This window comes from Saccoglossus kowalevskii, chromosome 3 (genome assembly GCF_978046115.1).
Source record: "Saccoglossus kowalevskii chromosome 3, keSacKowa6.1, whole genome shotgun sequence".
Classification (NCBI taxonomy): Eukaryota; Metazoa; Hemichordata; class Enteropneusta; family Harrimaniidae; genus Saccoglossus; species Saccoglossus kowalevskii.
The window spans coordinates 14,462,361-14,475,830 of NC_140643.1; the positions used below are offsets into that span (position 1 = coordinate 14,462,361).

Genomic DNA, 13,470 nt, shown 5'->3' on the forward strand with positions numbered 1-13,470 from the left:
ATTTCTTGCGCAAAAGGAAGAATTTCAACCCCATTAGGTGGAAAGAATTTGTTAAAGTAATCAAAAATGTCAAACATTACTCATGGCTTTGTCGGCAGTGCGGAACGATTGTCTTACATGCACAGCAGCACACCCAAGGAGAAGGCTCCTCAGAGGCACAGCCCACGCCCATTCATCTCTGATACATTGGGTGGCATATGATATAGAACGTCATCGCACCACCCCTTTCTCACTTCCTCTCGGTACAGGCGGTCGTGATAGATCCCTGTTGTTCCACTTTGCTTCTGTTTATCGATTGTATCCACTGTCTCTGCACCTGTGAAATAACCCTGGCCGTAAACAATGATGATGGACGTCATCCTAGGAGAACTGTTTTACAATGCCCAAGTCCGAGAGGTTATGGGGTTTAAATGCCCCTGACGTCACTATAAAAACACAAAGAGGAGAGAAGATAACCAAGTCAGATGTGAGGAAGTGTCTGAGTAGACAAGACATATATACCCTACATATACCCGCTTGGCATTCCTTTAAAAGAAAAAGGATAGTGATTTTCCAAGTAGACGAGCAGTAGAGGCAGATCTATGCAACCTCTCTTTGATACAATGTAGGGTACAAGTTCTTGTTGACGTGCATTGACGTTTTTCTTCTCAAAATATGCTTTTGTCATACCTTTGAAAGACAAGAGAGACGACTCATGAAAAAGAAAAAAAAGAAGCTAATGCCATTGTCATGAAGAGGCACAACAAAACAATCAAGAAAAATATGTTCAGATATTTTCCGAAGAACAGCACATTGACCTACTAGTACCTGCCATTATTAGACATTATTATACATCTGTCACCGTAACGCCATAAGTTACAGCGTGCCGTAATTTTGCGGTATTTTACGGGGTATTTTCATACTATCAAATTTGGAAATGCGAATTCCAAATATGGAATAATTACGCGCGTAAGCGTCCTCTATTAATAAAAACAAACATGGCTGCCACCAGGATTTGACCGGACTCCGTACAAAGAAGTTCGCTGATTCTGTTCTAAATTTCTTGGATTTCGGCATTTCCATGATGTATCCTTGAAGGGAAAAGATGTATAATAATAAGGTTATTACGAAGATACCTCAAAGTATGCACTCAGACAGTACGCTGTCGCATCGACCTCCGCTGCGCGTCGGTCGATACTGCCGCTGTACTGTCTTCATGCATACTTTGAGGTATCTTCGTAATAACTTTATAATATGATGCATTCCATCATTCCTGGTACGATGATAAGGACCGGAGATATAGGAGAAGAAGAAGAGGTATTATAAACTCACCATCGATGCAGGGTCTGGAATCAGTAAAACCAAATACATTTTCATATAAGAATACTTGCCAAATTGACCCAAAGATGTGTTCATTGTCACTGGATGTCTCAATACGCAACCAAGTTTACACGATTTCTGATTACAATAGCAAAAGTTTGGAAGGTATTTTCTACTAAGAAGAACTATGAAGGATGACGATGTATTGTACCTCGCGGAGATAGTGCTTTGCAAAAGAGAGCATGAAAGGCATGTATAATATTTTGTGAAATGGCCTAGGTATGACGTCTGATTTAATTTTTGGATCGAGGACTTGAAACGTTTATACACGCGCCTCACAGACACGACGAGTAATGCCTTGATTGATGCTTTCTCAGACAACACATTGACAAAATACACTGTTAAAATACTAACTTGGTACTGGACAATTAATTTAGAAGACCCTCTCAAACAGGTTGTGGATGCGGCATCAAAGAGAAGAAGACAATGACTAGACGCGTCACATCTTCCAAAGAGGAAAAGATCTCCTAATATATTTGACTGAACATCATGGATTTCGTCAACGAACATTCCTGTGAATGCACCAAAGCATTGCCTTAACTCGAGATGAATATCCACAAGGGTACACTACACTAGCCAGTAAATATCACTTCGATTTGATACAAGACGATTAGTTCAGACAGGCATTGACGGAGACTATATTCATTTTGATTTATATGGAATACAACAACATTATGGAAATTGAAAGCGACAGAAATGTATTGACCGATTTCTAGCTGCGATGAACACGAGTCAACTGGATTGGATTTTGTTGCTTAATCCATATACGAGAAATGTGTTCATATGCTGGAGACCAACTGCCTAAGTTGAGACTGTCAGAGAATCTCAAAGCATTCTTATCAAACAGATGACAGTAGCAGAGGTGAAACGCATCTGGTCGCATTCCATCTGAAAAAACACTTATCACGGTGAATACTTTTGCTCATACGAGAGTCCACCCAGTTATGTGGAATTTAAGAAATTTCTCGAAAGACACATTGATACATCTACAATTATTGTATACTTTAAGCAACGTATTCAACAGTGGCCAATACGTTCTGTCAGATGTTGGGGCACCACACGTACTCCGTAGTTGACTCTTTCATGCACGATATACATTTATGTGAACAGATATATCAAGAACTCCACGGAACTCAATCTATCTCTTTATGACAAATATTTTTTCTATACAATTTTACTAGGTGATTTATATATAACTCACATCTTATTTATGTAACCATCAATTTTATATTCTTTTGTCAGATAATAAGCGACTGTGATTCTGGTGTGAAAAGAAAGAATTAATAAAAAGTATAGACTACTTCACTCATTGGAAGACAAAATAACACATTATTTGCATGCAAATAATATTTTTATTATGACTATTCTCTCTTATATGTGCCTCGGTTTTATAATATTTTTTTAAATTTTATTTTGTACACCATCACGCCAAAAATTATTTTAACCTCGAAATATTTGCATGCAAGCATTATTCTAACATTACCTGTATTTTTACTTACGTGTATTTTATGACGTTTCCCTATTAAACAAATAATTTATTCATGCAAATTCCCCCCAAAATACGATTTATCACTTCACGGTAATGCCATCCAAAAAATACAAAAAAAATGTTCATTTGCCATGCCTAGGAATTTAACAGAGATGCAAGTAAATGTAATTAGAGAAGGGAATTGAAAGGAGGGCACCTTTGTGTCTGGCTGGATGGTAATTAGGTGGTGATGAATGGTCTATTTTGGAGTATTTAAAGTGTGTAATATTTGGGTCCAGTGCCGCTATCATGTAAGCATGAAAAGGCCGCCAAGCGAGTTTTAGCACCGCCGATCCCATAAATATCCACACAATGTAATAATAAATATTCAGCGGGCTTCACTATTTTTTTCTGGTATTGAACCACTACTACTGTGAGTAACACCTTGCTACAGCTGTGAATAACAATTATACTGTTATGTCGATTATTCTAGATTTATTTAAAATATCAATGTCACATCTAACTCATCAGATTGTGTTTATAATTATAGTGACTATAATGTATGATAACCTCCATCGATGTCGACAATTATTAAAAATACTATAATGCGCTTTAGGTTAATTCCTTTTCTGCTAGAGCGAGGTCACAAATAGTTTTTAGTGTGAGGTCTTTTGAACAAACGCGATTTTATATAATTTGGAATATTATCGATATATTTGTTTTTTTTTTTTTTATAAATGAAACAGTTCAAAATAGCATGGTCATGCCTGACACTAGTCAAACATACTGAGCACGCATTCCTCATCAGTTCCCCGAACACAAAGCCAGTGTTCATAATCCTAACACCAAAGTGTTCAAAAATTAATAATATTGAGCAATGAAAAAATCCATGGTTGAGCACCGTTAAAACTATGGCTGCCAGGACGGCTGGTTTTAATACCTTCCTAAGTTAGTATGAATGTGTCAAAAAGATGACAATTTGATCGGACAAGATGCACAAAAAAAAAGAAAAGATAAATTAAACATGAAAAATTACTTCAAATTATATACAAACTGTCCATAATTATTTAGAATTTTTAGTTTTATTGATTTGTGCAAAAAAATATTATCAAAATGCGAAGTAACATCGGTTTTAACTTTTGAGGGTACCAAAATACCAAAATACTGCCTTAACATAAATGCACTCCAGGTTAATTCCGATAGGTCATTTCAAAATACGACGTGTTTGAATACGCATTCAGCGGGTGAAGTAGATCGAAATGGCGCATACCAACTGGCCTGTATTTGAGCACGATGGGTGTTATTTTATAGACAGATTTCATGACATAGATGCAGTGAAAGAGAGACGAATCGACCGATGGGACATTCGAGATGATGACGTCATCATACAAACGTTTCCCAAATCAGGCACGCTATGGATGTTGCACGCTGTGTCACAGATGTACGACAACCTCAATTGGAAGCTGAAACCAGTAGACCGAGTTGCACGGCCCGGGGTTTGGTTTGAGAAAACAGACTCAGTCCCAGGTTTATATGGCAGTATGGTGAAGGCAGTGAAGAGTACATTTCATGAAATGCAGTCACCTCGTTTGATGATTTGTCACGTACCCCAGCAGTTTTTCCATACATCATGGAGGAAAGGCAACAGAAAATGCAAAATAATCCATGTAACACGAAATCCTAAAGATGTATGTGTGTCATCCTTCAAGTTTTTTCAATCGCTTCAATTCATCGAGATGCATCTGACCTGGGAGGAGTGGGTCAAGGCATTCGTTGAAGGACAGGTGCCCTTCGGACCATGGTTGGATAACGTCTGGGGATGGAATCAGTTTGGCTTGGAAGACAACGTATTACACGTGACATTTGAAGATATGAAACGAGATTTGAAGTCTGTATTGGTTAAAGTGGCCGATTTTCTTGAGCGTCCTCTCTCTGATGATATGTTGGACCACGTGGTGTCTCAATGCAGCTTAGATGCCATGAGGGCTTCACAGACCGATGTACAAACACTAGCTATTCGGGATGAAGGAACATCGCGCGAAAATATGAAGTTTCTGCGTAAAGGCGAGGTTGGTGACTGGAAATATCATTTCACTGTGGCACAAAACGAATATTTTGACAAGAAAATTACAGCAGAAGCAAATAAGCTTGGACTACAATTGCAATATGAGTGATATGCGACGTCTTGGCATATTGCACAAGATGTTTTTAATCCGTTTATAAAGGTATAATGACAGTTTTATAAGATTAACACTAATTTACTATTATGCTGTTGCTGAGCGATTCATAAAAAATATATTTGGAAATATATCACCATATTGATAGGAAATCAGGTACACTTTGCGTTTCAACGATATGGGCGTATGTCCTACCTAAGAGAAAATACATGTTGTTACTTCCAATGTTATTTATGATATTCCATAGGAACTACGTAATACGTTCATCTCCTGCAGCTGTTAGTGAATAACAGGTAACATAGGGAATGGAGAGGAGGGCACCTTGGTGTCCGGCTGGATGGTCTATTTGGGAGTATTTAAAGTGTGTAATATTTGGGTCCAGTACCTCTATCATGTAAGCATGAAAGGCCGCCTAGCAAGTTTTAGCACCCCTCGTGGTTTATATTGAAATTAGAACCATAAATATCCACACAATGTAATACTAAATATTCAGTGGGCTTCACTATTTTTTTTAATTGCTGCAGCTGTATATAACAATTATACTTTCATGTCGATTGTTCTAGATTTATTTAAATAATCAATGTTACATCTAACATCTGATTGTGTTTATGACTATAATGTATGATAACCGCCATCGATGTCGAAAATTATTTCTTAGATTATATAACACTTTTCCGGAAATAGAAGATATGTACGAAGTGATGTTGTACGTATCGATTTATCAAATCTCGGCGCGAGCTAGAAAAGCACTATTTTGTTTGGAAAAAAACATTATGAGGTTGGGGGGACTGCAGCCTGATCTTGCATGCAAAGTATTTGACTGTAAAATATTGCCTATTTAAAAAATCTATTGTTGAGTTATAGTTTGACAGTCACATTGACATTAGCTCTACCAAAACAGACATAGTTCTGTCACTCACCTATTTTGGCTCATGTGTACTGCTTTATTTTGTTTTAAACTGGATGCTGTGCAGTGGAGAACATATAAAACGTGATAACAAGTGAGGTCATATCATATCATTATGGATTCAAGAATGAAACACCAATTTACCTCTCTCATATACAGACCCACACAGTCGGGCAAAACAATTTTGTCAAAAGATATTTGAACAATTCCACAGTGTCATTACCCGGATGTCATCTAATGGTGCTACAATGTGTTTCAGTCAGCCTATGCAGAAAATGACCCCTCAAATTAATTCTATAGAAGGATTATCGATTATCGATAGATTATCGATCCTGCTAATAGGAATCTCACCTATCCATGATATCCATGACATCTCAAAATCTATCCATGATATTGATTCTGCAAAATATCTTTCATCGGGGCAGGCAATATAAAAGCATCACTCTCAATACACACTACATTTTTGTGTTTAAAAAACCTGATGGTGCATCGTCAACATTCTGGCTATGCAAATGTAAGGTAGAGATGCAGGTTCGTGGGCACTTGGGAGTGATTTTTTTTTGCTTTTTATTATCCAATTCCTAACTTTCGAGTTGTTAGTTTTCTACGGAATTCCGCTAGAGGGCGCATTCAAAATACCCGTATGACGAGCCTGAGTGGGGTTGTTTTTATTGAAGTTCTGTATTCTTACATGCGTAAATCAATAGATTGGAAAAGCAAAAAAGTTCCAGAACTCCGCAAATTTCTTCAGGATCGTGGTATAACTTGCAGCAATGTTCGTAAAGCTAAACTTTTTGAACTTGTTGAGTTAGCAAACGAGTTAAATGTTCGCCAAAAGTCAAACAATCGTCGTCGTACTGTAAAACACAGTGAGTCGACGATAACTCTAGTAGATCCGTGTAACGTTAAAACTTGTCAAGAAAACCTTCATACTTTGCCTTTGTTTGAAATAGCTGATATGTTCGCATATTTGTTGCATCGAAGTGACTGGACAACAGCCAGACTGAAAGAATATCGACTTGATAATGGTTATTTACTTCCTGTAAAGCTTCATCATGTGCAGAATACAGAATTTATTTTCATTATGGCAGAGTGTATACGGCAATGATCCATGAAGAAAATCCTTACAAGCCATGGTTTATTATTAAATCAAACTCTAAAATAGTTTCTGGTGTTTGTAACTGTGTAGTGTAAGTTTGATTTAATATGATTCACCAGGCGATCAGCAGATGCAGTTATCATAAATGGACACATGTTTTTTTTCCTTCCGTAGTCATTTTAACTTCAACTTCGAAACAAAAGCCATCATAAGGATTCTGAACAAGAAGATCAATCGGCAACGAGCGAATTATTCATCAAATCCGGCTCAATGTTTTCGTTTGCGCTCATCTCGGGAAGTCTTTGTTTTTCAATCGATGTATAACTGCGGTTGAAAGACGGCTGTCTCCAGTTATTTAACTAACAAAATACTGGCGCGGGATGGAAAATGCCGTGAACAAACCCAGGAATATAGTTTGGCGTCCACTCAGGTTCCCGACGACGCATTCGTATCCACTGGCGTTGAGTATATTGCTTACAGCAGACGCCGCTCAAATTTCAACCCCACCACGAACGTTGAACGGACTGTCATCCGGGTACTTTGAGAACGCCCTCTATTGAATTTCGTGAGAAAAATAGTAACTCGGAAATTAGGAATTGATTATATACTGTTAAAATTTTGTAGAACTGTGAATAGTGGAACATACTTATACAAACGAATTTATAATATAGATAACAGGTGCAAATATTCTCTCTTTTGAATGCTTAGCAAGATTTAGCAAGGCTGTACGTAAATAATAAAAAAGAAACATGGTGGAAAAAAGAAATGACGGGAACTTCATATTATGCACTATATTTAACTTTTAACGAAACGATAATACATTTAAATTTGGAACTGTTACAGCCATTTTAAGTGTTAAATTCGTTCAGAAAGCATGACGCCATGCGAGAACCTCACAGGTACCTCATTGTGGATTTGAGGCCAGACACTCCGGAGTATGTACGCATTGACCGAACATTGTTTTATCTCAAATACTGATAGTGTGCACGAGAAACGTCTAAAAGAGACAGTCTTCCATCGTCAACCATTTCAATAAGCCAGCCTTCATGTGAAAGTATGCGAATATCCTCTCAGTATTACACAAAGCCAACTGGAATCAACAAAAGTGGATATTCAATGGAATTAGTGACTTAATACAGTGTCTGTGTGAAAGTTATTGAGTTACATGAAGCTTATCCAGGCACTGTCAACAACAACAAACTCTCATCAATGATTTCTTGCGCAAAAGGAAGAATTTCAACCCCATTAGGTGGAAAGAATTTGTTAAAGTAATCAAAAATGTCAAACATTACTCATGGCTTTGTCGGCAGTGCGGAACGATTGTCTTACATGCACAGCAGCACACCCAAGGAGAAGGCTCCTCAGAGGCAAAGCCCACGTCCATTCATCTCTGATACATTGGGTGGCATATGATATAGAACGTCATCGCACCACCCCTTTCTCACTTCCTCTCGGTACAGGCTGTCGTGATAGATCCCTGTTGTTCCACTTTGCTTCTGTTTATCGATTGTATCCACTGTCTCTGCACCTGTGAAATAACCCTGGCCGTAAACAATGATGATGAACGTCATCCTAGGAGAACTGTTTTACAATGCCCAAGTCCGAGAGGTTATGGGGTTTAAATGCCCCTGACGTCACTATTTTAAACACAAAGAGGAGAGAAGATAACCAAGTCAGATGTGAGGAAGTGTCTGAGTAGACAAGACATATATACCCTACATATACCCGCTTGGCATTCCTTTAAAAGAAAAAGGATAGTGATTTTCCAAGTAGACGAGCAGTAGAGGCAGATCTATGCAACCTCTCTTTGATACAATGTAGGGTACAAGTTCTTGTTGACGTGCATTGACGTTTTTCTTCTCAAAATATGCTTTTGTCATACCTTTGAAAGACAAGAGAGACGACTCATGAAAAAGAAAAAAAAGAAGCTAATGCCATTGTCATGAAGAGGCACAACAAAACAATCAAGAAAAATATGTTCAGATATTTTCCGAAGAACAGCACATTGACCTACTAGTACCTGCCAGTATTAGACATTATTATACATCTGTCACCGTAACGCCATAAGTTACAGCGTGCCGTAATTTTGCGGTATTTTACGGGGTATTTTCATACTACCAAATTTGGAAATGCGAATTCCAAATATGGAATAATTACGCGCGTAAGCGTCCTCTATTAATAAAAACAAACATGGCTGCCACCAGGATTTGACCGGACTCCGTACAAAGAAGTTCGCTGATTCTGTTCTAAATGTCTTGGATTTCGGCATTTCCATGATGTATCCTTGAAGGGAAAAGGTGTATAATAATAAGGTTATTACGAAGATACCTCAAAGTATGCACTCAGACAGTACGCTGTCGCATCGACCTCCGCTGCGCGTCGGTCGATACTGCCGCTGTACTGTCTTCATGCATACTTTGAGGTATCTTCGTAATAACTTTATAATATGATGCATTCCATCATTCCTGGTACGATGATAAGGACCGGAGATATAGGAGAAGAAGAAGAGGTATTATAAACTCACCATCGATGCAGGGTCTGGAATCAGTAAAACCAAATACATTTTCATATAAGAATACTTGCCAAATTGACCCAAAGATGTGTTCATTGTCACTGGATGTCTCAATACGCAACCAAGTTTACACGATTTCTGATTACAATAGCAAAAGTTTGGAAGGTATTTTCTACTAAGAAGAACTATGAAGGATGACGATGTATTGTACCTCGCGGAGATAGTGCTTTGCAAAAGAGAGCATGAAAGGCATGTATAATATTTTGTGAAATGGCCTAGGTATGACGTCTGATTTAATTTTTGGATCGAGGACTTGAAACGTTTATACACGCGCCTCACAGACACGACGAGTAATGCCTTGATTGATGCTTTCTCAGACAACACATTGACAAAATACACTGTTAAAATACTAACTTGGTACTGGACAATTAATTTAGAAGACCCTCTCAAACAGGTTGTGGATGCGGCATCAAAGAGAAGAAGACAATGACTAGACGCGTCACATCTTCCAAAGAGGAAAAGATCTCCTAATATATTTGACTGAACATCATGGATTTCGTCAACGAACATTCCTGTGATAGCACCAAGGCATTGCCTTAACTCGAGATGAATATCCACAAGGGTACACTACACTAGCCAGTAAATATCACTTCGATTTGATACAAGACGATTAGTTCAGACAGGCATTGACGGAGACTATATTCATTTTGATTTATATGGAATACAACAACATTATGGAAATTGAAAGCGACAGAAATGTATTGACCGATTTCTAGCTGCGATGAACACGAGTCAACTGGATTGGATTTTGTTGCTTAATCCATATACGAGAAATGTGTTCATATGCTGGAGACCAACTGCCTAAGTTGAGACTGTCAAAGAATCTCAAAGCATTCTTATCAAACAGATGACAGTAGCAGAGGTGAAACGCATCTGGTCGCATTCCATCTGAAAAAACACTTATCACGGTGAATACTTTTGCTCATACGAGAGTCCACCCAGTTATGTGGAATTTAAGAAATTTCTCGAAAGACACATTGATACATCTACAATTATTGTATACTTTAAGCAACGTATTCAACAGTGGCCAATACGTTCTGTCAGATGTTGGGCACCACACGTACTCCGTAGTTGACTCTTTCATGCACGATATACATTTATGTGAACAGATATATCAAGAACTCCACGGAACTCAATCTATCTCTTTATGACAAATATTTTTTCTATACAATTTTACTAGGTGATTTATATATAACTCACATCTTATTTATGTAACCATCAATTTTATATTCTTTTGTCAGATAATAAGCGACTGTGATTCTGGTGTGAAAAGAAAGAATTAATAAAAAGTATAGACTACTTCACTCATTGGAAGACAAAATAACACATTATTTGCATGCAAATAATATTTTTATTATGACTATTCTCTCTTATATGTGCCTCGGTTTTATAATATTTTTTTAAATTTTATTTTGTACACCATCACGCCAAAAATTATTTTAACCTCGAAATATTTGCATGCAAGCATTATTCTAATATTACATGTATTTTTTACTTACGTGTATTTTATGACGTTTCCCTATTAAACAAATAATTTATTCACGCAAATTCCCCCCAAAATACGATTTATCACTTCACGGTAATGCCATCCAAAAAATACAAAAAAATGTTCATTTGCCATGCCTAGGAATTTAACAGAGATGCAAGTAAATGTAATTAGAGAAGGGAATTGAAAGGAGGGCACCTTGGTGTCTGGCTGGATGGTAATTAGGTGGTGATGAATGGTCTATTTGGGAGTATTTAAAGTGTGTAATATTTGGGTCCAGTGCCGCTATCATGTAAGCATGAAAAGGCCGCCAAGCGAGTTTTAGCACCGCTGATCCCATAAATATCCACACAATGTAATAATAAATATTCAGCGGGCTTCACTATTTTTTTCTGGTATTGAACCACTACTACTGTGAGTAACACCTTGCTACAGCTGTGAATAACAATTATACTGTTATGTCGATTATTCTAGATTTATTTAAAATATCAATGTCACATCTAACTCATCAGATTGTGTTTATAATTATAGTGACTATAATGTATGATAACTTCCATCGATGTCGACAATTATTAAAAATACTATAATGCGCTTTAGGTTAATTCCTTTTCTGCTAGAGCGAGGTCACAAATAGTTTTTAGTGTGAGGTCTTTTGAACAAACGCGATTTTATATAATTTGGAATATTATCGATATATTTTTTTTTTTTTTTTTTTTATAAATGAAACAGTTCAAAATAGCATGGTCATGCCTGACACTAGTCAAACACACTGAGCACGCATTCCTCATCAGTTCCCCGAACACAAAGCCAGTGTTCATAATCCTAACACCAAAGTGTTCAAAAATTAATAATATTGAGCAATGAAAAAATCCATGGTTGAGCACCGTTAAAACTATGGCTGCCAGGACGGCTGGTTTTAATACCTTCCTAAGTTAGTATGAATGTGTCAAAAAGATGACAATTTGATCGGACAAGATGCACAAAAAAAAGAAAAGATAAATTAAACATGAAAAATTACTTCAAATTATATACAAACTGTCCATAATTATTTAGAATTTTTAGTTTTATTGATTTGTGCAAAAAAATATTATCAAAATGCGAAATAACATCGGTTTTAACTTTTGAGGGTACCAAAATACCAAAATACTGCCTTAACATAAATGCACTCCAGGTTAATTCCGATAGGTCATTTCAAAATACGACGTGTTTGAATACGCATTCAGCGGGTGAAGTAGATCGAAATGGCGCATACCAACTGGCCTGTATTTGAGCACGATGGGTGTTATTTTATAGACAGATTTCATGACATAGATGCAGTGAAAGAGAGACGAATCGACCGATGGGACATTCGAGATGATGACGTCATCATACAAACGTTTCCCAAATCAGGCACGCTATGGATGTTGCACGCTGTGTCACAGATGTACGACAACCTCAATTGGAAGCTGAAACCAGTAGACCGAGTTGCACGGCCCGGGGTTTGGTTTGAGAAAACAGACTCAGTCCCAGGTTTATATGGCAGTATGGTGAAGGCAGTGAAGAGTACATTTCATGAAATGCAGTCACCTCGTTTGATGATTTGTCACGTACCCCAGCAGTTTTTCCATACATCATGGAGGAAAGGCAACAGAAAATGCAAAATAATCCATGTAACACGAAATCCTAAAGATGTATGTGTGTCATCCTTCAAGTTTTTTCAATCGCTTCAATTCATCGAGATGCATCTGACCTGGGAGGAGTGGGTCAAGGCATTCGTTGAAGGACAGGTGCCCTTCGGACCATGGTTGGATAACGTCTGGGGATGGAATCAGTTTGGCTTGGAAGACAACGTATTACACGTGACATTTGAAGATATGAAACGAGATTTGAAGTCTGTATTGGTTAAAGTGGCCGATTTTCTTGAGCGTCCTCTCTCTGATGATATGTTGGACCACGTGGTGTCTCAATGCAGCTTAGATGCCATGAGGGCTTCACAGACCGATGTACAAACACTAGCTATTCGGGATGAAGGAACATCGCGCGAAAATATGAAGTTTCTGCGTAAAGGCGAGGTTGGTGACTGGAAATATCATTTCACTGTGGCACAAAACGAATATTTTGACAAGAAAATTACAGCAGAAGCAAATAAGCTTGGACTACAATTGCAATATGAGTGATATTCGACGTCTTGGCATATTGCACAAGATGTTTTTAATCCGTTTATAAAGGTATAATGACAGTTTTATAAGATTAACACTAATTTACTATTATGCTGTTGCTGAGCGATTCATAAAAAATATATTTGGAAATATATCACCATATTGATAGGAAATCAGGTACACTTTGCGTTTCAACGATATGGGCGTATGTCCTACCTAAGAGAAAATACATGTTGTTACTTCCAATGTTATTTATGATATTCC

At 37.5% G+C, this 13,470-nt stretch overlaps 2 protein-coding genes across 2 annotated transcripts; both read left to right on the forward strand.

The window, feature by feature from the left end:
* Nucleotides 1-4,086: 4,086 nt before the first annotated feature.
* LOC146747504 (sulfotransferase 1 family member D1-like) lies at nt 4,087-5,001 on the forward strand. The gene has a single exon (XM_085497311.1). The coding sequence runs from the start codon at nt 4,087-4,089 to the stop codon at nt 4,999-5,001; it is 915 nt and encodes a 304-aa protein (XP_085353437.1).
* Nucleotides 5,002-12,309: 7,308 nt separating this feature from the next.
* On the forward strand, nt 12,310-13,224 carry LOC100371187 (sulfotransferase 1 family member D1-like). Its single transcript, XM_002741559.1, has one exon. It carries the CDS (start codon nt 12,310-12,312, stop codon nt 13,222-13,224), a length of 915 nt encoding a protein of 304 aa, XP_002741605.1.
* The last annotated feature ends 246 nt before the right edge of the window (nt 13,225-13,470 follow it).